The sequence below is a fragment of the Corvus cornix genome, chromosome 5, assembly GCF_000738735.6.
Source record: "Corvus cornix cornix isolate S_Up_H32 chromosome 5, ASM73873v5, whole genome shotgun sequence".
Lineage (NCBI taxonomy): Eukaryota > Metazoa > Chordata > Aves > Passeriformes > Corvidae > Corvus > Corvus cornix.
Window position 1 is genome coordinate 21,288,537 of NC_046335.1, and position 24,742 is coordinate 21,313,278.

Here is a 24,742-nt window from a genome sequence, read left to right on the forward strand (position 1 = left end):
GGGTCCCTTGTATTCAGTTACCAGTGGCAACTGCTTGACCTGAAACTCTTAGCTGCTGGGAATCCCATTTCTCAAGTTACTTTAAAACACTTCTGCTCATTTCAGCAGACCCTGGCAGACCTGTCTGTATTTGGATAACTCCCTCTGCACAAGTAAATGTCAGTGTGCCTGCAGGAATGCTTACAGTGATATTTGGTCTACTTCTGCCTAACTATATTTTATTCATTCAAGGGTATAGTTTTCACCAATCCCCAGCAGGTTCCCCTCTAGAAAACAGGACAGCTGACCTGAGTTACTGCAACAGGCAGCAAAAAAACCAAGGTGTTGGAGGGACTAAGAGTAGGCAAGCTCATTTTCAGCAAAGCATCATAAAAAATAAATTAGGAAGATCCAATGTGTTTTAAATAAAGAAATAAATGTAGACCTTCAGGGAAAGACTGCATTTAAAAATGCAACAGGCTCAACTATTAAAAATGCATGGTAGCAAAATGATTCAAGATGTTTTGATGCTTATGGGGAAACTAACAAAAACATTGAATTCAAACTGTCTGCCCACTGCTCTTGTTATATGATTCTCTTTTTCCTGTTTTTTCCTTTTTTTTTTTTTGAATGTTTCTTCCAATTAGTGCTAGCTTTTTATTTGCATGAAAAACAGACAATTGCTACTTGCTACTAAAGCTGACTTCCCACCTGAAGATAGTTTTCCATAGCTAAGCCTTTAAACAGCCAGCTGTCATCAAGAGTTGAAGATGTTGACAACATCAGATTGTTGTCCAGTACCAGAGGAAATGACATGGATCCTCAGGTGACACACATCAAGATGAACTATGGGGCAAGTGTTTTGATAGAGTTACAGGCAGCTAAAGCAGCAAGAGCGTATGAACTCTTATGAAGCAAAAGATCCTATTTTTATGCAAATGCCCTCACCAGTGCTATGTAAATTCTGGCAATCTCAGCTACCAGACTGAAGACACTTTTCCCTATTGCACATTCTATCTTGAAATTTAGTGTGAAAACTTCGAAGAGCAAAAGGAATTCAACAAGACCTGTCAAGATTTGAGTCATACATTGACTTATCCCACTTGTAGCAATTTAATCCCATACAACAACTAAGCACCATGCAGCTGCTTGCTTACACCCCTCCTCCCATCAGTGGGATGAGGAGGAAAATTGGAAAAAGGTAAAATATGTGGGTTGAGATAACAATTTAATAATTTAAATCAAGTAAATTATCATGAACAAGCTTCTATGGTATATTAGGGCTTACCTCCAGCCACAGGCTCACACGAACCACTTTCCAAGTCCAAAAAACTAATTGCTCACAGTCTCGTGCAAAGTAGGCTCTCAATCAGCTGGCATTGGCCCTTCATAAATACTTACACATAAACTCTAATACAGAGGATCTGCCAGTTCAGGAACCTGGTTACAACTTCAGATAAGCCTCAAAGCACACTTGAGAGATAAACAGTTCCATTGTTTGGGGAGTGGGTTTTACTTTGAGGCCTACATCAACTTTGATCAACTCTTTGAAGTAGAACAGAAATAGATTTGGCTTGCTCAGTCAGTCTAGAAATGGACATAATCTTTCACTATTATTTTTCACAGACATTTTATAATCCTTCCTCCCCACTTCTACATACTGAAAGGAATCTTCAGTGACCCAGAGATTCAGATGGAATTTCTTATAGAAACCTAAGAGTGGCAAATGCCATATATATACATATATATATGAAGTATATATAATATACTCTAAATGTAAGATCTAATTTTTTTTCATTCTATACCCAAATAAAAATTACTTTGAATAAATGTCATGTTAAGTTGCTACCATCCTGTAATAAAGCAAGAGTTTGAAGCTTGTTTTGTTTTGGTTTTAAATATGCATGCCGTTTTGTAGTGGAGAGGTGCATACAGTACCTGTTGTTATTCTTATGTGGTTCTTTAAAAGTTTTCATAAAGCCAACAGGTTACCAGTGAAATACAGTATCAGCTCATCAGGTTCCTCAGGTGTTCTTCTGCAAAGCTATGAAATAACAGTTCATCTCCTCCTTGGAGAAACCTAATACAAAATTTGCCACACACAGTCACCTTAAGATCTTCCCTCCTCCCTCTCCAGCTTCATATCCCACCCAACCTTTCAATTTCAGGAGATTATTTTTAAAGAAAAGAAAAAAAAAAGAAAAGAAAAGAAAAACAGCTTATAAAACAGCAAAGAAAATAAAGTTATTTTAATATATATAGAAAGAGAACAAAATGAAACTTGAGGGAAAACTTACTGGCGTTACAGTTTATCCTGATACAGTCTAGATGGGGAAAAATAAATGAAAGATGAAATTGCATCCTTCAAGGTAACAGCTGCAGACATCCAAAAACAATCAGTCCACCCTTCCGGGGACAGACACACGCAAAGAGATGTGGCCATTTTATACTTATATACAGTCTGTACAAGTTCAGGAGTGGGTGTATATGTACAGTATATTCTATGTAAATATCTGTTACATAAATATATATATATACACACATATATATATACACATATGTATAGAGAAATATACCAATATACATACATATCCACATGTTGACACAGAAAGTTCTTTCCTTTTTATAGAAACCTACAAATCTAAGACTATCTTCCACTCCAGACCATGAACTGATGTGAATTACAACTAAAAATTTTATAATTAAGGCATAAAAATCTCCCTCAAGACACAAGTCATACTCAAGTGTCATTTTTGCTTTTTAGAGACCTTCAGCAATTTCCCTAAGAAGCTTGAAGCTCAAAGTGAACCTTTACACTTGGTTTCTTTTACATTAATTCTTATTGTTATTGCAAAAATACACCATCTGTCAACACAGAATACCTGTAAAATCAGCCTATGAGATTTGTTGGTGCAATATTTAACCCTTTCCAGCTCTCCCAAAGACAGACCCTCTTCTCATTCCCCCAAAAGCCAGCCCAGAACACTTTTTAGTATGTGCACAGACACATTTGACACTGTCCGCTCAGGTGAGGAAAGGGTTAATATACTGCCCTCTTGTGTCCTGTCATAAAATGGCCACTTGCAAACAGCTAACCGCACGAACGCCCAGCCCAGATTTCAGCTAGCTCTGGAGGTTGGGAATACTTTTTTTTGGGCTTGGCAGGGAGAGGGGGGGTTTCTTTCAAAGGCCCCCAGGCCTGCCAGTTCCTCAGAGCCCAATCTCATCTTGCTGTCTGAACGCTAAGACTGAATGGGGTGCTTGTAACGTTCAGGAAGAAGATGAAATGGACAGTGAAGTGGCAGATCTGGGAACCTTTGCTGGCCCTGCTTCATTCAGAGGTTACAGGCAAGGGAGGGACAAAGAGAGGTACATGGAAAGAAAAACAGAGTTGTGCTTGTGGAATCTAATAAATGGTAACTGAGGAGTCTGCACAAAGAAAGCAATTGCGGTAGGAGACCCTGAGCTAGAGGGCTTCTGAGCATTGCTTCTCTTTTTTAACACACTAACGCTCAGCATATCTCAGGATATGATCCATAAGAGGATCTTTCACTTATTAATGCCTACTTGCAGCCTTGTGAACATCCACTGCTGTGGTGTCTAACATGGGTGAGAGCTATCGTATCAGTGCTATTACATATCTTGGGCTATGCTGACCTTCTCGGGAAATCAAGGCCATGAATAATAGCACCATGCTAGTAGGCACCTTGTCTGGACAACTAAAGCTTTAATCACCAGAAATGGTTGTATTTATTACAGAGATATGGCCCAGCAAGGGAGATTATATAGAATGGAAATACAGAGAAATATAATTCAGTTTGCTTCTTAACTGGACGAATTTTATGTTCGCTCAGACAGATGTAGAAAAATTATTTCAGCAGCTGACACTAAACACAGTTCTTAAAAAATGAAGGCGGGGAAAGAACAAGAGTCTATAAATAATAAAGAGTTGTAATGAGCAGGGACACACCAATCAGGAGTAACATAGCCAGAGAGAGTCTGTTTTCAAGCAGAACTTCTCCTGAGAAAATCTGGGTTTGGTTTTGTGCGATTAGGTTTGTCATGTGTCGTCAACCGCAACAGAAAAGTGGGAGCAAACAGCCCTGGAGCAACTGCTACGATCACCATACAGTGGTGGCTATATCCCTTATAGGAGTTGGGTGGGGCAAAGGGAGCTCTGAAGTACATGCAAGGGAACTTCCCTCTCTGACCTGATGGAGAGTCACAGCAAGAGAGATGCTCAAGTCTCATCGCAAGCGAGGTCAAGAGAGTTGCTACAGCTGGAACAACATGGGAATTTCTTATGGACTAAAGAGCAAGTATGCAAGAAAGGGAAATATGGCTGGTCCTCAGCAACATTCATCAGAGATTAAAATTACTTTTTTTTTGTTGATGACTGCAGAGTTGTGTTTTGGGGTTTTTGGGTTTTTTCAGTGATCCCAAAATAACTATACGTCCTAGGGCTTACCCTCAGGCTGAAACGCTACTCCAGGTGAAGGGGGAAATGTTTCAAAATGAAAACCAGTGTAGCCCTTATCTTGGCTGCAAGATTCCTGTTTCAAAGGATGAGAGTCCAGGCCACTGAGAGGGCTTCCCTGGCAAGTACACAGCACTATTACATCTCCAGACTGTGAGCACAAAGTCTGCAATGCCATGCAGTTGGGTGCCAGACAGAAATGCCCAGGTGCACTCCAAAGGAACGAGCTCCCCATCCAGGTTTCATTTAACTGTGTCAGTGGGGATCCTGCAGGGCAGCTAAGAGCTCCACCAGCACCAAAATACCATCCACACTACCATCAAAGAAAATATATAGGTTTCTTGTTCATTGCCTCAATTTTGAGCCTTGCCAAAAGCAATCCAAAAATTTTCCAAAAACATTAATACATAAAGTTGTTCTCTCTCTCTCTTAAATCAGTTTTTAAAAAGGAAGAAAACACTTATGTCCCCCATAACTAGTACAACAGTACAAATCCAAAGCAGAGGAGATTTTTCCTGGTGGTGAGGGTGCAGGTGTAGTCTGGTCTTTGTGCTCAAAACAGCAGCATCTGGTTAATTCAGGAATAATTTAAAAAACTCCTTGGGATTCCTCCTGCACAGTACCAGGCCAATGATACTTCTGGGAATCAACATCTGGGGCACTCAGCCCTGTTATCAGTATTTATTTCTGAGATAGGTTTTGGAGATGAGTATGCCTGAACAGCTGTAAATCCAGTCACCTGCCAGTTCAGCAATTGGATGAGGAATGTGGTGGATAGTAGGGAAGTGAAAGTAGCGTCTGTTACTGCATGAGGAGCAGGATTATCTGGGAAGACCTTCTGCAGTTACTTTCTTTTCATTAATTGTCTAATGTAAACCAGAAGCTCCTTCCTCAGTGCTCAGATGGAATCTGGGCGTATCACTTGGAAAACGGGCCAAAGACAGTCTCCTTCCAAAAGGTTAAATAGCTTGACTGCAGTTAGCTAACACAAGGGATCCATTGTTTGAATTGAGGTATCTTTAGCAGCAAACATTCATCTGCAATTTAGGCCTGTGCTTCTTACCACCTGTATCTTTTTGTCTGAAAATAGTAATATTTATTTGATGCTGCTAAGGCTCCAGGCTGTTTTATCCTTGAATCAAGAAAGAAAGTCACCTTTGCTGTGTGAGAACAAAATGGTTTTTCCTTTGGATGAGCAGCCATGTGTGGCTATGGAAGAGTACTTTTAGGCAAGAATAGGACAAAAAACTGTTTCTAAGCTCACTCTGAGTTATTTCCTATGGGAAAACCAGATAAAGTCCTGTGCATACTTACCCAACATTATATTGAGGCTCTTTGTCTCTCTCCTACTTGCACTATTTGTATGTAGAAATGACAAAAAACCTTCATTTTGGATGGGCAAAGGTGGCTCTGACATCCCTCGGGATTTAGCTTAGGAAAAGATAGGTGAGAGGGATGGTTACACTTCCTTAAATGAGAGGAGACAGGACATATTTATCCTTGTGACCGGTGACCTGAATATCCTCATCACCAGTGACCAGGCCAGGAAGAAAAAAAAATGAAATATTCTTAAGTAAAAGTCAGTACAACATTATAACCCTGCCACTTATCAATGGGAGGAAAAATGTGAAGGTGGATCTCCCTATCAGACCAGCCATTTCTTTCCCTTTCTGCACATCATCTCAGCATCAAAAATTATTCCCAAGCATGTTCCAAGCTATGATTTGCTTAATTTCTCTCTCTCTCTCTCCTTCCACTCCAGACCCACTTCTTCAAAATCCTTCTCAGCAGAAGTGAGATATGCATCACATTTGGATTTCTATTCTTCACACAACAAAAACTCAAAACTACTGATAGTCATGCTGTCAACATGAAGATTTGCAGGGCCTCTGGCACCCACAGTGGAAAGGTCTGAAGCAACTTCCTTGCCCCCTTCCTTAGAGAATTATTCATTGCTGCTCTTCCTTTCCCTCCCACCTTCTAGAGCAAGCCCCCAGCTGCCCATGGCCACCCACACCTGCTGTATCTCTCTCCCCTGACTGGCTTGGACACTGAGTGCTGAGGGGTGAGAGGGATATGCCAGCCCCTGCAGGCTGCTCCGTATGCTCTGTTCTCAGGGCTGTTTGCCGTGCGGGCCGCAGGCTTCAGGCCTTTGAAGGGTCGAATACCATCTTTTGATTTACCATGGCTGATGGGGTATGGGAAAGCTTTACAACTGAAACACACAGAAGATTCAAAAAAAAAAAAAAAAAAAGAAAAAGAAAAAGAAAAGAAAGAAAAGAAAAAACAACATAGGAAAGACCTTAATAAAGACACAAATGATAATAAGAAATCTAATGGAATAGATCAAAGAAGAGAAGAAAGAGACAGCTCTTAGTAATAGTATTAAATGACTTATAAGAAAAGCACAGTTAACTCACCCCTCAAAACAGTCCTTGTTTACACACATGTATCACAGGTTAGACCCTCAGGGGATACTGACACATAGCTAGTAAGCACCAAGCATATTCAGGTCTTCAGAGGTGGTGTTGATGACTGTTTCTCACGGGTAAGGAGATTTTGGCAAGGTTGGATAAAGATTTGGTTCTCATTTGTGACATTTGGGCTATGAACGGTCTCCATACAGAGTTACTGTGACTTAGAGTAAACAACTGGAAATGAATGGCTCTGGTAAGGTGATTCCTCCTCAAATTCTGTTCTTCAACAGCAAAGTAACTTTGCTGTTTTGGCAGAAGGAAAGTTCTGTTTCAAGGACATTATCTGACAGCTTTATAAATCTGAAGAAAGGAGAGGTGAAGCTCAGTGTGCGTTCCAACAGTCTAAACTGCCTCTCTGTTGAGTCAGACATAGAAGAGTGCTGACAGGTTTCCACTGATCCAGCCTGTAGTCACTTTGGGGAAGATTCAACCTCACAAAAATTTCCAGCTGAAAAGCTGGCAAAATGTGGCATACACATTGCTTCAGTCTGCTGCTACACAGAACCAGCCTTCAGTTTACACAGGGGTTTGCTCACAGATTTTGTCCCTGCATTAAGCTGTCAACAACACCTCTTTCCCAAACATGTGTAGGCCATCTGTCAAATCTTTAGCCACATCTTTTAGGTGCCAGACAGTAAGAGTTGAGCAGTCCACCCCTACGCTAGGTGATGGCATAAAAAACCCCAGTGAGTGCTAGAAGTGACCAATGCCAATCAGGCATACAATGTTGACAGGCCCTGAGGGAAAATATTGTCTGCCAGCACGATATAATCAAAACTGGAAAGGAAAGAGTAAGCTTTAAAAAATAGATATATTCAGGGTTACCTAAATATAGCCTCCTCGTATTTACTTAGGGTCTAAGTCTAGGAGGCCCTGAATGCCCAAATGAGCAATTCCACTAATTCTCCTTCATTTTTAAGAAGATATAACAGAATCAAACAAGTGGTACCTTTCTCAGAAGAAAAAGTGACAATTTTTGATGAAGTCTGGAAATTTTCATGCTGTAGTACTTTTCATGTGGGAATACCAAAGGTGATAAAAGCAGTCCTTACTAAAATAGTAGCACATCCCTCACAGGGTGCAAAGAATTCTCCTTTCAACAAATAGAAAAACTAAGGCTTGAAAAGTAAAAGAACTGGCTCTGGGCTACAAGAGGATACTGTAGAGTTGGGCAGATACTCAGCTGCCCCATCACTTCCCCAACAGAATCATGCCACTACCAATCTTTCAGCGATTAATTTTATTTTCTGAGAAAAAAATAACTAGCCATAATTTTCAAGAAATGAAACGGGGAAAATATAATCTCATTTTGCTTGATTTTTAGCAACAACTGATTAGATCAGAAGAAAACGCAAACACATATACACAGATGCTCTGGGGTTTTGTGGAAGATTCTCTTTGCACATGTAAGGAGCCTCAACAGCAGTTCTTTTGAGCTGTTCTCCAGAGAAACCCTGGAAAATCTATGAAATTTTCCTTCGCTTAGAGTTCATATAGGCAGAGATGGCTATCATCAGAGTGCTGTTTCTCTTTATTGGAGAAGTTACTGTCATAGTTGAAGTTCATCTATTCCATCTGTCCTGTAGGCCAGTCTGGATAAGACAGCAACAGCTCTTATGCAGCTACAGACTCAATAGTGCTTTGTGCTTCTTCAGTCAAGCTAAGCAAAGCAAATATGCAAATATATGGGGGGGAGTTTGTTGGTTTTTTGCTTTTATTTACTAAAAGGCAAGAGTTTCTATAGACTTTTAGATGGACACTCATTCATTTTAAGAGATATGAACTTGTTTGACGTATCTTCTTCTCTACACTTTCTTATTCAAAAAGAAAATAATAGGGCCTGGCTCACAATTTCAAAGCAAAAAAAAAAAAAAAAGACACCAGATGCAATTTTAAACAGCAAGCTTGTTCCAGAGGACAACTGCTGGACAACATATTCCACAAACAAAGCTGCTACATGGTTTGCTCCTGATAGTCACAGCTCTGAAGGGCTCTGAAGATGGTGATACTATTAGCACAAAAAATGTGAAAGCTTGTTCCAGTGGGCCTTAGAACTTTGAAAGCTGACAGAAATTCTAACAGACCATACACAAACCTTCACATACAATAACCTACACATTTAAAGGTATAAGATTATGAACTATGATGTTAGTTTTGCCTGTTTGAGTCAGAAACTCTTTTTAGTTGTATTCCTCAATTCACATGAAGCAACAAGCTGCATCACTGAAAAGTGAAAGAAAGCTTCAGCTCATGCATTTACATTCTTTAAGAATTTCACTCCGTAGAATACCTAAAGACTGTCAAGAAAATGAATTGAGGCTAATCTAATAGCACATTCACTCCCAATTGTTTTTGTGTTGTTGTTATTGTTGGACTTGTTTCTAATTGTCTTTTTGAATTATTTTCTGAGAAAGTATAACTCTAAGGAGACAGAATACAGCCCTTTGGGATAGAGGGATGCACTTTTACTATTGTTACTTTCTTTTTAATAAAGATACAACAAAAATCACCAGGCTTTTTTATTAGATATAAAAAATATGGCAAGCTGTATCAAATGCTACCAAATTATGCAAAGGGCAGGGGGTTCACAGGGCTTCTGCTTGCCACCATATCCATTTTGCTTCCTTTCCATGTTTGCCTTTGACTGTTTTGAGTGATGCTGGATGAATGAGGGATGTAACTGATCAAAAGATGGACCAAGTAGCATGTTTCACACAGAGCTCACCAGTCCCAGACCAAGAAAGGAAACTTAAAAACTTAAAGATTTAAAAACCAACACTGTCCATAACGAAGAATTGACAGCAAATCTTCATGCAGCAATGCAGAAGAGAATTTCTCTCCGCAAGAGAATATAATTATAAAAGTTTGTTGTTTTAGAAATCAATCCAATCCAATCAAACCAACAGAAATTAAATGAAATTATTTAAAAAAAAACACTAATCACAAGCCCAAACTAATAGTGAAGAGGGCAGTGGAAGGTGTTTATACGATACCTAAGTTGACCATGAGTTTGACACGGCCTCCATCCAGCTCCAGGCGCAGAGTGTCAGCAGAGTCTCGTGAGGTGGTTGCCATCAACAGCCCATAAGCACGCTGGGACATGAAACGGAAGGACACATCTTCTGCTTCTGTGTGCATAACCATGGGCATGATGATCTTCATGTACATGCTGCCATCATAGCTCAAGATAGAGGCCTCTGCAAGGAATCAGAAAACAATTGCAAGAAATGAGAAGAAGTTACACCTCTGAAGAACCCCCACATCTACCACAAAGCACTGTGTCTACAGAAACCATAGCACTTGCCACAGAAAGGTATGTAACTGGGGAAAGGTGCAACAACCATTTAACTGCATCTAGAAACCCTGTGGGGCAAATATGAGCAGCAAAGAAAGATGTGGTGTTCACTGCAACTGGTAATAGCAGTAGCCTGGACACATAATTCCCAAGGTCAAGCATGTTAGGAGAGAGCCCTTTTGTGATTAGGTGCTAGCAGAACCTTTGTTTTTCACATCTTCCAGAAAATGCAATCTCCTTCAGTGCACTGAAGTCCAGCCCTCCCTAGGACTAGCAGTAACAACTACAGTGACTAGTGTTCTAATTTCTGGTACTCTTGCTGTTGCTTATTTAGAGAGGAATTTCATTTCATCAATAACACTTTAAAGACAAACAACTGTATAAAGTGCATTTCCTAACAGGTCTTTTCTAAATCAGATTTGTTCCTTTTTGTGATTTTATATTTTTTCACTACTTACTAACAATCAATGTTAGTAGAGCTCTGCTGACACAACCAATGCAAATGAAGAAAGGAATAAACCAAACTCCATTGCAAGGGCCATTCAAATGCAGCAAAAGTTAGAAGATAGAGGCACAATGAAAGCCAGGAGGAGGGGGGGAAAAAAAGTGAAGAAAGAAGTTATGTTTTACTGTCATCTCTGAGGATGTCAAGGAAAATTGGAATTTCAGTCGAGGAAAGGAGTTAAACTTTGCATTCTCTATTTGTTCAGGGTCTTGTCTGCAGAAAGTGATATTCTCCTCTAAGGGGTAGAATTAAAGTCTTGTGTTAGAACTGCAGCAAGCACTACAGCATGGCAATTATTGTTTCTTCAGGGAATATGCTCAAAAGCATTTTCATCTGCAAAATTTACAAATCTACATAAATATATAAATGTATGAATCAGAGCATTCCTATTCCCCACAGCCAACCCCCACCAAAGACAGACCTGTAGAGATTGCTCCATGTAGGGCTTCTACCATAAAACTACATGTCAAAATCCCAGAGTTTAAAAAAACCTGACTGCTTCAGCTTCCTAGAAACATGGATGGATTGCTCTCTTACCAGTAACTCATCCATAAAGCTCTCTTACCAGTACCTCGTCCAGTCCAGTTCAGCTGAAGTTTTCTCAAATGATTGACTGGGATTCTCTCCAGGCACCACCACCCCACCGCGCCCCCCCCCGAAAGTTAACAGCCCATCTAATTTAACCAACTGCAAAACATGTATTTGGAATCTAGATGCTCTCCTTATACTTCAGCCCTTTGTCCCATTTTTCCCAGACAATGAGAGCAGAACTTCCATCAGGAAACAGCGAACTTGGCAGAGCTGAACCTTACTCCTCTCAACGTCTAAATGTTAAATGCTACAGTAGCGTAAATTGATGGGAACCTGAGGAAGATCTAAATGTCCGTGCCACAAAGCAACCATGGCTGGCTCCAAAATGGCCAGAAACAGAACTGCAATGCAATAAATATGCAAATGAGGTGATAAATAAAGATATAAATATCAAGCTGATAAAGTGACAGAGGAGACACATATACGGTTCCAAAATATTTAGTGGGGATCACAACAGTTGTGCAGATGCAGCAACCCACCACACTAATAGCTGGTGTGCAGCACCTCAGTGGTCATAGGACAGGCAAACATAAGAAGAAAACTTTTCTGGGACCACCATTAAGATGTCTGTGAACAGCATCCTTACTCACCAGTTTCCTTACCTGCGTTCACCACACACTGTTATGGTCTGTACACAGAAAGCTCTCTACACACATCACCCACTCAGCCATAACATTACACACATCTCTGGTACCAGTTGCCAGTGTTGCCCTGGGGTCCCACATCTTCATTTGGCCGAGAAACAGAGGAGCAAAGAAAGCCTCTTTTTCAAGGTGGAAGAATAGTTTCTTCCTTTCAAAGTGAAATTCTCTTCCCCCTCACGTCTGCACCTTTCACTTGCCACCCACAGCTGCAAGCTGGAACTAAATGTACTGTATTTTATACATACACTCAAAGGCAATGCCTATGTACACACAAGCCTTCCTTGCTCTCTTTCCTCTCTCTCTCTCTGCAGATTGTATTAGAAAATCCAGTCAAGCATGAAATGGCTCTTTTGAGGCCTTCAGTTCAGATGTGCCTTGCATGAAACAGTTGCTGGCCCTAGCACATGAATAGCTGCGAGAAGGGGGCTGGAGGATATCGGGACTGTGAGTGGGAGTAGCTGACACAAATGTCCCAGCACTGCTGCTTCCTTCTACACAGTGCCATGCATTAGGAGCTTTGAAAACATGAGTTTTTCTGCAGTGACTAGAACAAACCAAAAGCATGGTAATAATGAGTCTCTGCCCTTCAGTAAAATTTGTGTCCTTCAGCTTTACTGATCCCATCGCCAGATAACTACTGCCCTTAGACAAGAAATCCCAACCCTTACTATTATACTTATGTAAGGAGGACCTGAGGAACACTCAGAATTGCTGAAGATAACATAAAAGTCTGGACAGTGTTTCAGCTGACATCTCACAGTAGCATAAACCAGGTATTACTGTCCCTTCTCTGGCCAGTCTGCTACAAGCACGATGCAATGAAACCTCGTAACAATTAAGTAGATAAAATTAATATCTTGAAATAGTTGAAACGGCCTCCACAAAACCACAGGAGACAATGTTCTGTTCTTGTGCCGTATGCACTTGACATATTTCAAAAATAGCAGGATTTCATTCTCACTTTGCAAGTCTTCTCAATCTGGAGTATCTGGGAGCCTTTCAGCACATCTCCTTGCAAGCAGACCATTCCCTCCAGTTATGAAAATACTCCGTTCAGAGGAGGGTATTGCCTAGTAGCAGTCATACAAATAAAACCTATTTCCTTTTCCTGACAGTCAGTCCCCAAAGCTCAAGAAAAGCATGTTACAGCTGAGCAACACATACAGCAAATCTGCTCAGGGTTGAATGCAACCTGGCAACAAGTACATGACCTCAGCCACCCAGACACCTGTGCTGGCGACTTCTGCCTGAATACAGGCATCCATTCAACTGTCCTCAGCCACCCGCAGCAATGAGACTGTAATGCTTTGTTCAGCACCATACTAACAGGCAGCAGCACAGTTATCCAAGTTTAAAATACATGCAGGTTTCTGCCACCCTTCTACTTTTAGGGTAGCTATTATATTGGATGCATAGGAGCAATGTGTGAAATCATGCTTGAAACCCCCACAGACTTGTACAGACAAAAAAGTGAGTGGCATTTATTTGTGATCCTAATGCCAGAAGCTTCACTGCCATTAGTTTGGAGATGGGAAGAAGAAGAAACCAGGTGCTGGTTCAAAACTGCTCTGACATAATGCCAGAAATCTGTGAAAATCAATATGTTATTAGGAGCAATTAGCTTCCTAGTTTTGTGCTCTCAGACCCTGCCAGTTTTAATTTTACACTTAGCATCCAAAGGAGCAATTCATTGCTGCTTCCCCACAAGGCTCTGCATAAACCTCCCAGGGAGATGGAACAGGCATATTCTTAGCACACAGACAGAAAATTATTCAAGACCTCTTCATGCTTTTTCTCCTGCTTTCTAACCTCTCTCTTGTATTAATCTCCATCCCTTGCTTCTTTTCTTCCTTCTTCCTCTTAGTTTTTCTGTACTCTCCTTCCCCATGGTCTTTTTTCTCTGCCTCCCAGACTACAATACAGTGTAGTTTCTTACTGAAATTTTCAGAAAGGTGACATTGCAAAAATAATTAAAAATATCCACACTTCATGAAAGTTGAAGTCCCCAGTGACAGCAGTTCAGGGCACACAACATTTTCCCCAGCTACATTTGTGAGACCAAAACTCTTAGACCAAACATTTCCACATTCTTGCAAATTCAAATATCCGTGAAGTACCTAAGCTATATATCTGCAAACAGACAACACTTTCCTGAAGGCATTGATTGCACAGCTCACCTCCTGCCCTCACATATCCACTAGCAGACACATGGCCCCAGATAAAAAATAGATTTTCTGAAAACAAAAATTACACTTTTAAACAAAACAAAAATCCTACAAAAATAATATCTAAAAAGAAGAAAAAAAGGAATCCTAATTCCTGTCCAAGTGGATTCCATACAGATGAGTTTCAACAAAAACAGCCTGACAAGTAATTTGGGAAGACTGAATGTAATCAATCAGACTGAATCTGACTAGAACCCAGGAGATAATACTCCTGTTTTGGTGGAAAAGATATGATGGGAACTTTAAGTGCTCACAAGCGGTTAGGACCTTGCACATCATCCAGCAGGATGGGTGCCAGGAGCTGTGGAGTTCCCTGTGCCAGTCCCTTGCTGCCCAGGGCTGTCCCACATGCACAGGAAGGTGAGTAGGACAGATGTACAAATGGGGGCCAGGTCCAACCGAGAAACCAGGAAACCTCAAGGTCATGAGGCAGGCCCACGGTCAGGCCAGGAAGTCAATCTGCTGGCCAGGGCTAAGAGCAATTGCCAGGCAGAGCCACAGTGACAGGGCTGGACGTGGGCCTGGCCTGGAAGCACCCGCGGCCGGGCATGCTGTGGGAGGGACCTGGAGACTGGCCCTGCCGCAGCATCACCGGGTGGGGGGCTGATGGCCAGGGGGCTGCCATGGGGCCCTGGGCCATGAGCAGGTGGGGCAGCCCCAGCGGCCAGGCAGGGCCTGTCAGTGCCCTAAGCGTGCTGGTGGTACCGTGCTCTGGGACTGCTTCTCATTGACCCATAAGAAAAGTCCATGTTTCCTATGCTATGACACCTTCTGCAGTAAACGGAATTTTTCCTGGATGTCTCCCATCTCAGTGTCATTGGGCTTCAACTTAAACTTAGCCCACCAAACACGAAAGACCAATTTGAAGGGATGTAAATGTAATTCACTAGCACCGAGAGGGACAATAACAGAGAACACAAAACCATCTTTAAAACCTACGTAAACTGAAACTTTACATTAGGAATAAGAATGGGCTTTATTAGTCTTGCAAAATACCCTGCAAACAATATCACTAATAAAACACTGAGAGGGTTTACTGTGCTAGTAAGAACCAAGCTATTCTGCTTTAGAGATTTCAAACTGACAAGATGTCAATAGTGTTACTATGAGTTGTTATCCACTGGAAACTCATGAAGATAAAACAGTAAAAATCTTGGACACATACAGCTACAGAAAAGTAAAGAAACCAGACCGGTTTTGCTGATACTTAATCTCTCTGAAAGACCAAAGTATTTTTTTCAACATCAATCCAAGTTTTTCTTTGCTTCAAATTAAGATGATGCCTTCGTTCTTCACTCCCGAGTGGGTATATATATCTGCTTTACAAAAGAATCTTCATATCCTGAAACTCAGTATATCACTATTCCAGCTCCCTCACTCTATTTTAGACTAAGTAAGCTCCTTTTTACTCAGCTTCTCCTAGCTTTTGTTTTCTAAAACCTGCCTCTTCTGCTTCTCATCTCTGGCTTCTTTCTGATTTGTATACTACTTCCTTAAATTAAAATTTTCCAATTTGAATAGCATATGTCAGTTAAGACCAAACAAGCACTTAAAGTAATTACATGAGACACCCTTATCAGTGCAATGTGCACAAAATAGTTCCAAATGAACAGCAAATGGAAGACATAATAGAACAAGCTCTGAGACATTCATCACATTTTTGGGGATGCAAGAATACTGGTGGAGCAGTAATAGTAATTGTCACTTATAAGGCCCCTGCTATAGACAAAAATTGCTAGCAGATGTTTACATAGGTCAGACGACACACAGATAAATATTCTTCACCAAACACATTTTTTCAAAACCTTGCAAAATTTATTTCATAACATTAATTAAAACATTTAATTTCTGAGCCTGAAAATAGCCCAGAAGTGCAAGTTCCTTCGTATAAAAGAAAAAAATTCCTGAAGAAACCTGAAGAGCAAACCACACCTATTTATTTATCTAGAAAGTCAGAAGAGAATAAATACTCTATTCACCAATTTCCTTTCCATACCATTGTCTCCCCCTGCTCCAGTATCTTATACCTCTTCTATCCCTTTGAGGTCTTCCCAAATACATAACCAAAGTCTACAGATAATATTATTGACTAAGTATCCACAAAATGGAAGACATTAAGAAAAAAAAACTAGGTAAATAAGACAAACAAAGAGCCCTAAGCAACACAGTGCATGTGTTATAATGTCCTTCTTCAGACAAAAAAAAAATATATTACCTTGATTCATAGAGTTTAGACTTTGAAATTACTTTTGTTATGAACAAAAGTAATTCTGATTTTTCTTTTTAGAACAGCACTAATTTTCTTTTTTGAATCCAAAATTAACACTTCTACTATTTCTACACCTCTTCTACTTCAATATTATAAAGTGGGTATATTATACTAAAATCCTTTAAAGCTGTCCTGAGAATTTTCGTCTTAAAGTGGATGAAATCTCAAGGAACTAGTTAAAACTGTGAGTCTTCTATCATTGTAAGGTAAAATCCCACAAGACTTTTGCCTGTCTACAACAAAAGCTTCAATGGAGACCTTCCAAATTTTAAACTGACCTAGGGAAGACATATTAGGGATATGGATCCCAAATCTCCCTTCATTAATAAACCTGTCTAACATTCTTGGTCTGGATTCTAGCTTTGCTTAACTTCTGTACTTAATCAACTAACTCCCCAGGTTAACCTGTGGCTACCCTACAAAGTAGTATGTACCAGTTTCCATCAGCATCAGGCTGGGTATGCCCTTCCTACACTCCTGTTGTCATCAAGAGTTGTCTTGCTTTGTTGTCATCAAGGGGTGTGATTGCAAGAGCTAATCAAGGGGTGTTGTCAGGTGGGGAGTTACAAAAAAATTAAATTTGTGTACTCCACAGTGAAAGGCAAATAAACTTCACTTCTCCTTTCTTTGGGCTGCAATCATAAAGAACTGGCCTAGGGAGGAACTGAAAGAGCACTGAGTACCACAGTGGAAATATTTGCAGACAGAGGAAACTGTAGCTTGTAAATGTTATTGCTAGCCCTGGGAGGTGACGAGTGAGGTTATATTGCCATAACTGAAGCTTGGCAGAGACTCAGGAGAACCAAGAAGGAGCACATGGGCTTTTCAAATCTACTCCAAATGTCACTCTAACATTTACAGAGCTGTGTACAACTATTTGGGAAGAAATCTCTAGCAAGAAGGCTAAGGGTAGAAGAAAAACTGCTCCTCAGTGTAAAGGGGTGTAATGGGGAAACCTGCTACTAAAACAATAGCTGGAGAATTTGCATTACCATGGGTGGCACTTTAGAAAGTGGCACGACTTCTGTTTAGTTCAAACATCTTTGAGTCATCTTCACGGCACTGTCAAGCTACACAAAGCATTTGATCACTACCTTCTGAGTAGTGTTCACCAAAAAAGGGAGATTACAGCAAAAACGTTTGGTTTATCTCAGCATACAAAGAAAAAAAGAGGCAGCAGACAATCTGTAGCAAGGGAAAATTGAGAAAAATTTAAGGAAAAAATTACACTATGAGGGTTGCCACACACTGCAACAGAACTGCTGTAGAAACCCCAATCCTGGAAATTTTCAAAATTCAACAGGATAATGCCTTTAACAATTAATTCTGCTCTTCAAGTTGATCTCACTTGAAGCAGGTGTTTGGGACAGCAACCTCCAGGGATCTCTTTCAACAATGATTATTCTATGCCAAGTGCCAGAATGCCCTGATTTCACTGGATATTGCACCTTTTCACAGACATCACCTTACACCTGCAAATTGCTACTGATTTGAGATGGAAAAGATTTTGTCTTGTGAGTTATCACATTGAGGGGAATGCCTCTTGCAGCAAGACTAAAGAAACAGAGGATTCAAAACATTGCTTTCCTACAGCCACTCTATGTCCTTGGGCAAATTCCTTACTCCTGCTGAATCATCTCCGAGCATTTACAGTTTGGAACCAAACATGTTATGACACTACTAAAGACACCTGATTGTTGTGCTTTCAGCCCTTTTCTCTGACCATATGGGAAAGCTACTCAAAAGGCAGTTATCACGTCTTGGATGGGTGTACTCTTTGCTGGGTGAAAAACTGGCAGGATGGCCAAGCCCAAGGAGTGGTAGTGAATGGAACCCAGGTGGTGGCCAGTCATAAGTGTTGTTCCCCAGGGCTCAGTATCAAGGCCAGTTCTATTTAATACCTTTATCAATGAGCTGGACAAGGAGATCAAGTGCATCCTCAGTAAGTTTGAAGAAGACACTAAGTTGGGCAGGAGTTTTGATCTGCATGAGGGTAGGAATGGATATGGACACACTGGAACAGTGAGTGGGCTGAGGCCAACGGCATGAAGTTCAATAAGGCAAAGCACAACACCCCCGTGTGGTGCTACAGGCTTGGGGAAGAGTAGTTCCTGAAATGCTCAGCAGAAAGGGACTCGGGGGTGCTGGTTGGGGGGCAGCTGAATTTGAGTCTGCATGTACCCAGGCGGCCAATGGCATCTTAGCCTGCATCAAAAACAGTGTGGCCAGCAGGACTAAGGCAGTGATTATCCCTCTCTACTCTGGTGAGGCCCACCCTGAGTGCTCTGTACTCACTTCAAAAAGGACATTGAGGTGCTGGAGCAAGTCCAGAGAAGGGCAATGGAGCTGGGGAAGGGTCTGGAGCACAAGTCTGATGAGGAGCATCTAAGAGAACTGGGGTTGTTTATTCTGGAGCAGAGGAGGCTCAAGGAGGGCCTCATTGCTCTCTACAACTACCTGAAAGGAGGTTGTGGTGAGCTGGGGGTTGGTCTCCTCTGTCATGTCTCAATGGATATGAGGAAATGGCCTTAAATTCTGCTAGGGGAGATTGAGATTAGATATTAGAATTTTTTTTTCCCCTGGAAAAGTGGTTAGGCATTGGAATAAATTGCTCAAGGAAGTGGTAGAGTCACCATCTCTGGAAGTGTTAAAGAGGCATCTGGATGTGGAACTTGGGAATATGGCTTAGGGGTGATTATGGTGCTGCTGGGTTGACAGTTGGACTAGATGATATTGAAGGTCTCTTTCAACCTTGATGATTCTTTGATTCTGGGATCATCAGTCTATCACTTTTGAAAAGCAAGGCTGTAACGTAAACTACATTCATAACCTTTTTAAAATCCATAAACAACCTCTCCTCAGCTCTGTTTTTCTAATACTGGAAAGAAAAACTAACTACAATTGCCTCTGGCTGTTGGTTTAAGGAAGGTTCACAGCATTAGACAACCCTCAACTTCATTTTCTTCCTTTTCCTCATCTGACAGCCCCAAACTCTTAAACTTTGCAAATTCCTGGAAGAGGTGTGTTAATAGAATGGGGAGCAAATGGAAAACATGGGTCTACAAACTGTAGGTCAAACTTGTCCACACCATACTGGTTTTGAAAAAGCAAAAATTCTTCAACCCAGTGATTTAGGCCCAGTGATTCTTCAAATCAGTGATTTAGGGCCAGAAGTGAGACACTGCCATGCTGAAACTAAGTAGGCAGAGGAACTAGGTAACTATTTATTAACTCACGTAAGGCAAGCAGCTTCATGGAAACAAGACTGTCACAACACTCACGAACGAGTGAAGGGAAGGTCATCTTTGAAGGGAAGCCCGATACAATAGACCAGGTAGTGATTAGGAGGGTAACAACAGCAAACATGCTGTGGAAAAATGCAGGATAATATGTAATTTGGAGATTCAGACTACAGCTTCCGAACTTAAAATACAAGATAAACTAAGATGAGTTTAAAATACGAGGATCTGGAGGAAGGTCCCTTCAGAGTCTTTACTTCTTCTATCACAGATCTGCTGTCTTCCCTAAAAACACTTGCAATACCACTAATCCGAGGGTGGTGACCATCTGAGAGCAACGCTCAGTCAGTGCAGCACAGACAGTGCCAAAATTATGACACTGATTTCCAGGCATCCCACAGGCTCTGTCCATTCCTAATGAAGTCATCAGCAGAGATGCAACAGCCAGATCTGTTCACCCAGCTAATTGCAACCACTGTTCAATTACTGGAACCATGATAAAGAGGCAAAGAGAAGCAGAAACTAGCAGCTGGCATGGAATGGTAGTTGATATTGCCAGGATCATGAAGGCTGATGCAAGTGGTACATGTTCAAGCCTGTAAATTTCATTGGCAGATAAAAGAAACTCAGTCCTACTTTCAAATAACAAACACTTGCCTTTTGAAAACATGATTGTACCCCAGACCAAATTCCACTTTACAACTCTGGTACCTGTAGATAAATTTTTTTTAAATAAAAAGAAATTTCACACAAAAAAAGAAGAAAAAAAGAATTGGCATAGATATGTGAGGTTGAATATGCATGAATGTTGACCCAAATTACACAGAATTTCAGTGCTTGGACAATTACAGGGATGTCCATGAACTGTCCCTCTGTGACTTCAAACATGACCAAGTGCAGGTTCTGTCTTACAAATCCAGTATCTTTTGGTAAGGACACAGTTAGAAATTCATAGTCCATAACTCTGGTTATAATTATCACACAGTTACTAAACTCCTACAAGCCTATCTCAAACGCCAGAGGCTGTAGTGCAGGATCTACAGTGCAGAACTGTGTACAGGTCCAAATGCCTACACTGGCATTCAGTGAATGGGTTTACAAATAACAGCAGCCAGTACAAACCCTCAGTTCAAAACTCAAAGATTTGGGTTCATGGAGAAGAGAGTTCCGTTTATCTTTTTCTGCTTCTCCAAGCTCCAAGAGCCTCCAATGATCTTGATGGGAATTGTAAATGATAATAAATCCTGCTTCTTGTTGAAGCTGTGAAGATTTAGTCAGCATTGGCAACTTCTGTGAGACTCTCCAGTCAAAAGAACTGGAGATGTATAAATTACGACAGCAGCTGTGACCCTAAAACTTTCACATTCACCGTTGTGCAGCACATTTTATTCACTTTGAAATTCAGGGCAGCAGTCAGAATGCAATGAAGAGAGTCCTACTCCAAAAGCACCAGCCGGATGTCACAGTTAAGCAAAGCTGAATTTTCTTCATCTGCTTCTATCACAGACTTACTGAGATAGCTGCTGAGGCCTGAGGCTACTCCTACCCAAAACAAGACCAACCAAATCTTGAAATCACCAGGTATTTTAGACTGAAAATGCCATTTATGGGCAGAAGATTTTCAGATCACCTTCTATGGTGGCTATGACTTTTACTGAAATGCCTGGATCTCGCCTGACCCTAACTGAAATTGGAAAGCTGTCACATTGTCACCCCATATCAAGACACTTACAGATAAGATGTAAGAATGTACCCACATCCTGTATTGTTCTCTTTATACTAGACATAATGAAAACCTCCAAGTTAAGAGAGTTTAATGGTGAATAACTGGCTATTTATCCTGCCTAAAGCACTTCTGTCCACTATAATACAGTCCAGAGGGACACTTACTCTGAATTGCTAGCAGCAAACTGCATGCAGTGTATTCTGTTACAACATTTCTGATTCATTACATCAAATTATGTCAGATTAAATGCAGCCTATCAGCAAAGAGAGTCTCCTCAGACCTGAAAACTGCCTCAGTGTCTGCTTATCAGTGACTGCACCTCTTGCATGACATCACTTTCCATACACCTCCACTCAATGCTAGGCAGCACACCTGCAGAATGAACTGCCTGGGAAGGAACTATGCCATGAGTGGGCAGGTAATAAAAAGCTTCATTTCACTGTGGTCTTCTCAGATTCTCTAGTTTTTTGAACAATCTGTTTATGCGATTGAGAACCTGAAATACTCACAGACCAATAGCAAGGAATAACTCTTCCCCCTCCCACATCAGGGTTAATTCTTGTACAGTTCAGGAGAGCATTAAGGATGGTACAGTTGATATCTGTCACAAGGGTGGGGTGATAAATTCAAACATCAACCCCTCATTCTTAAAGACCAGAGATCAGAAATTCCTTAGATGGAAAAAACCAGGAATTTTGTAATCTCAAACAGGTTTTTCCACATCCAAAAATCACTGTTTAGAATGACCTTCAGGGCTGCCTGTGCTCTGAGGAGGTCTGGGACAAGGGGAGGAATAAAGCTACCCAGCACAAGTATGACATGTTTGCTGATCTGGGTGGCAGACAGAAAGTGCAATCTCTAAGAATGGATTCTGAATCCTAATAAAAACCTAGGTGTTTGATAAAAACATCAACAGCCACAGTCTCAACACTCTGTACAGTGGAAAAAACAGTTTGCTTTCACCTAAAATGTCTCCCAGGCCCCTAAGTGCAGAAGAGATGGAACGAAGAGACTAAATTGCGAAACTCATCCCATTTAGCTAAGTGGGATCACAGGTAAGGTCAGGGAAGTTAATCACTACCCATTTGCTGAAAATTACCCATAAAGGGTATTAGATGCACAATTCTTTTACAGCAATTAGCTCTTGTTGATATGAATATGAAATAGGAACCTAGTAAGAGTTACCTTGGTAATAAAAGGAAGGAAATTAATCAGAACAAGGATGGAAGCCAAGGTAAGTTTGGGGGGTGGCCAGTTCAGATATATGTTTGGAGGACTGGAGAATGCTTTCACATGTATTATTTGGCCAAATCTCCAAAATGTAACAGAGAAAGTGAGATTATTAGAACGGAGTCCAACACAATTTAACAAAGCATGGTAAAAGCTGATGGGAGCGTGTCTATCAGATTAACTTTTGTATAAAGGCTGTGGCAAATCCATCATGAGGTTTTCCAGGCTCTGAGAAAGCCTGACCAGAACTGGCCCTACCAGCAAATTGTGTTTACTTCAAGGATGAAAATTTTCTCTTCCCTCATTATACAAGGACGAAAAAGTGGTGGGGGAGACAGCCTGAAATCTCCTACTCTCTCAAATGATATTTCTCTACAGTGGTAAAAGCCATTAATCATTACCAATTAAAACTGTGGAAAAAGAAAAAAAAGTAGTTACATCTGAAGGCATTCTTTCAGTTTTTCCACTACTTGCTGCTAGCCCCTTCTCTTGGGTTGTCTAAAATCTGCACCCCTACTTTTTCTGTGTTCACTAGAAAGGGATAAGAAAGCCAGGCTGCAACTCTGCAAAGGCAGCCTTCAGCTGCAGGGAGAAGAGTCTGGCTGCTGCACAGGGAAGCAGGAGTAGTTAGGAACAGCCGGACAGCTGTGCACCTCACGTCTGCCCACATTTCAAAGGAATGACCCAATCCAGCCCAGGACATAGCAAGCACTCAACATTCTACAAGGACAGAGTGGTAGAGGAAGCCAATAGCTGTTACTTGTGGCTGAAGCACGGACCTCCTGTGAAACTGGTATCAAACCTTAGTGTCCCAGATGGCCTCCAGTTTGAAAAATATTTGTGAAAACATCCAGAGGCCTTCCCACAAGAGATGTAAAGTTGAATTAAAGCTAATATAAGGAAACAGAAGAACACATAATCTGGAAGTTTCTACATTCTAAAGAATCCTGTACAATTTCAGAAATTATTTAGACAAAAATTATATTGCAACAACAGGAACTGTTTGAGCCTGACAGTAACAGCTGCCTATCAGGACACCTTCAGTTTAAATTTGAGTACATTGCAAAAAATAATCTAAACCAAACTATCTGTATGTAGTTCACCTGTCAGATTTCCCCCTCCTACTGTTCAGGGCATCAGAATGTGGTATTTCTTTTTCTCATATCTTTCATATTTTTCTTTCTCCTGTTACTGTGCAAAATGCCAATACAAAGAACAACAAAAACAGCAAGCTGCCTGCACCAGGAAATAAACAAAGCACATCAGAAAATTCCTTCCTGTAAACTGAAATAAAATGTCATTATATTTTTCAAACCTATTCTTCTTCCAATTTCCATCCAACTCTGGAAAAAAACCAAATCCGAATATGCACAGTGCTTCCAAATACACAATACCATAATCTTCAATGACAGTTAAGGGCTGACTTATCCTTACCAGCAATTTTATCAAGTCAGAACAAGATTCTGCACAATACCAAAGCAACAAGGGTTGTATCAAGCCCCACTGCACCCTTTCCCCTGGGAAACATGCAGTTACACCTACAGTGCTTGGCCTTACACAGCACATCACTCCTTTACACTGCATAAACATCCTCCTATGTTGGCCAACTAATGCCACGAAGGAAGGAATACAGCAGAAAAATACATAACCAAAGGAAGACAGGCAAAGCCCTCACTCTTCCAAACAAAGTCAAGCATTGAGCAACCAGAGTTCAAGATACATTTGGACAATACTCTCAGGTACACAGTGTGATTTATGGGGTTGTCCTTAGCAGGACTAGGAGTTAGACTCGATGATCCTTGTGGGTCCCTTCCAGCTCAGGATATTCTATAATTCTGTGATCTGTGGTGTTTAAACTGCCATCTAATGGTGAAACTGTAACTTTGAAGCAGGCAGAGCAGACAGCACACAAGGAAACAAATGCTGCTTTGACCTGCAGCTCTTGGATTCGGATTGACAATCACCTTTTTCAGCAACATTTAATTATAAGCTGCTTCCTACAGCACTAGCTGCTGGTGAAGCAAAAGTGTATGTTTTAAGTGACAAAACATATCTTCATCGGAAATGTGCGTACTGTCTCAAACT

General features: G+C 40.9%; 1 protein-coding gene across 34 annotated transcripts in view; it reads right to left on the reverse strand.

Annotated features, from left to right (window-relative positions):
- NRXN3 (neurexin 3) overlaps positions 1-24,742 on the reverse strand; it is a 982,026-nt gene that overhangs the window by 623,894 nt on the left and 333,390 nt on the right. For 28 of the 34 annotated variants that reach the window (XR_005602064.1, XR_005602065.1, XM_039553074.1 and 25 more), the window contains 2 exons: positions 9,927-10,130; positions 2,277-2,303 (listed from right to left, as the gene is read on the reverse strand). Coding sequence is in view for 32 of the 34 variants with exons in the window: in XM_039553074.1 (XP_039409008.1) it covers positions 2,277-2,303; positions 9,927-10,130 (231 nt within the window). In the remaining 2 variants the exon portion in view is untranslated. The remainder of the gene's footprint in view (positions 1-2,276; positions 2,304-9,926; positions 10,131-24,742) is intronic. The other 6 variants (XM_039553071.1, XM_039553070.1, XM_039553072.1 and 3 more) reach the window with 1 other exon arrangement.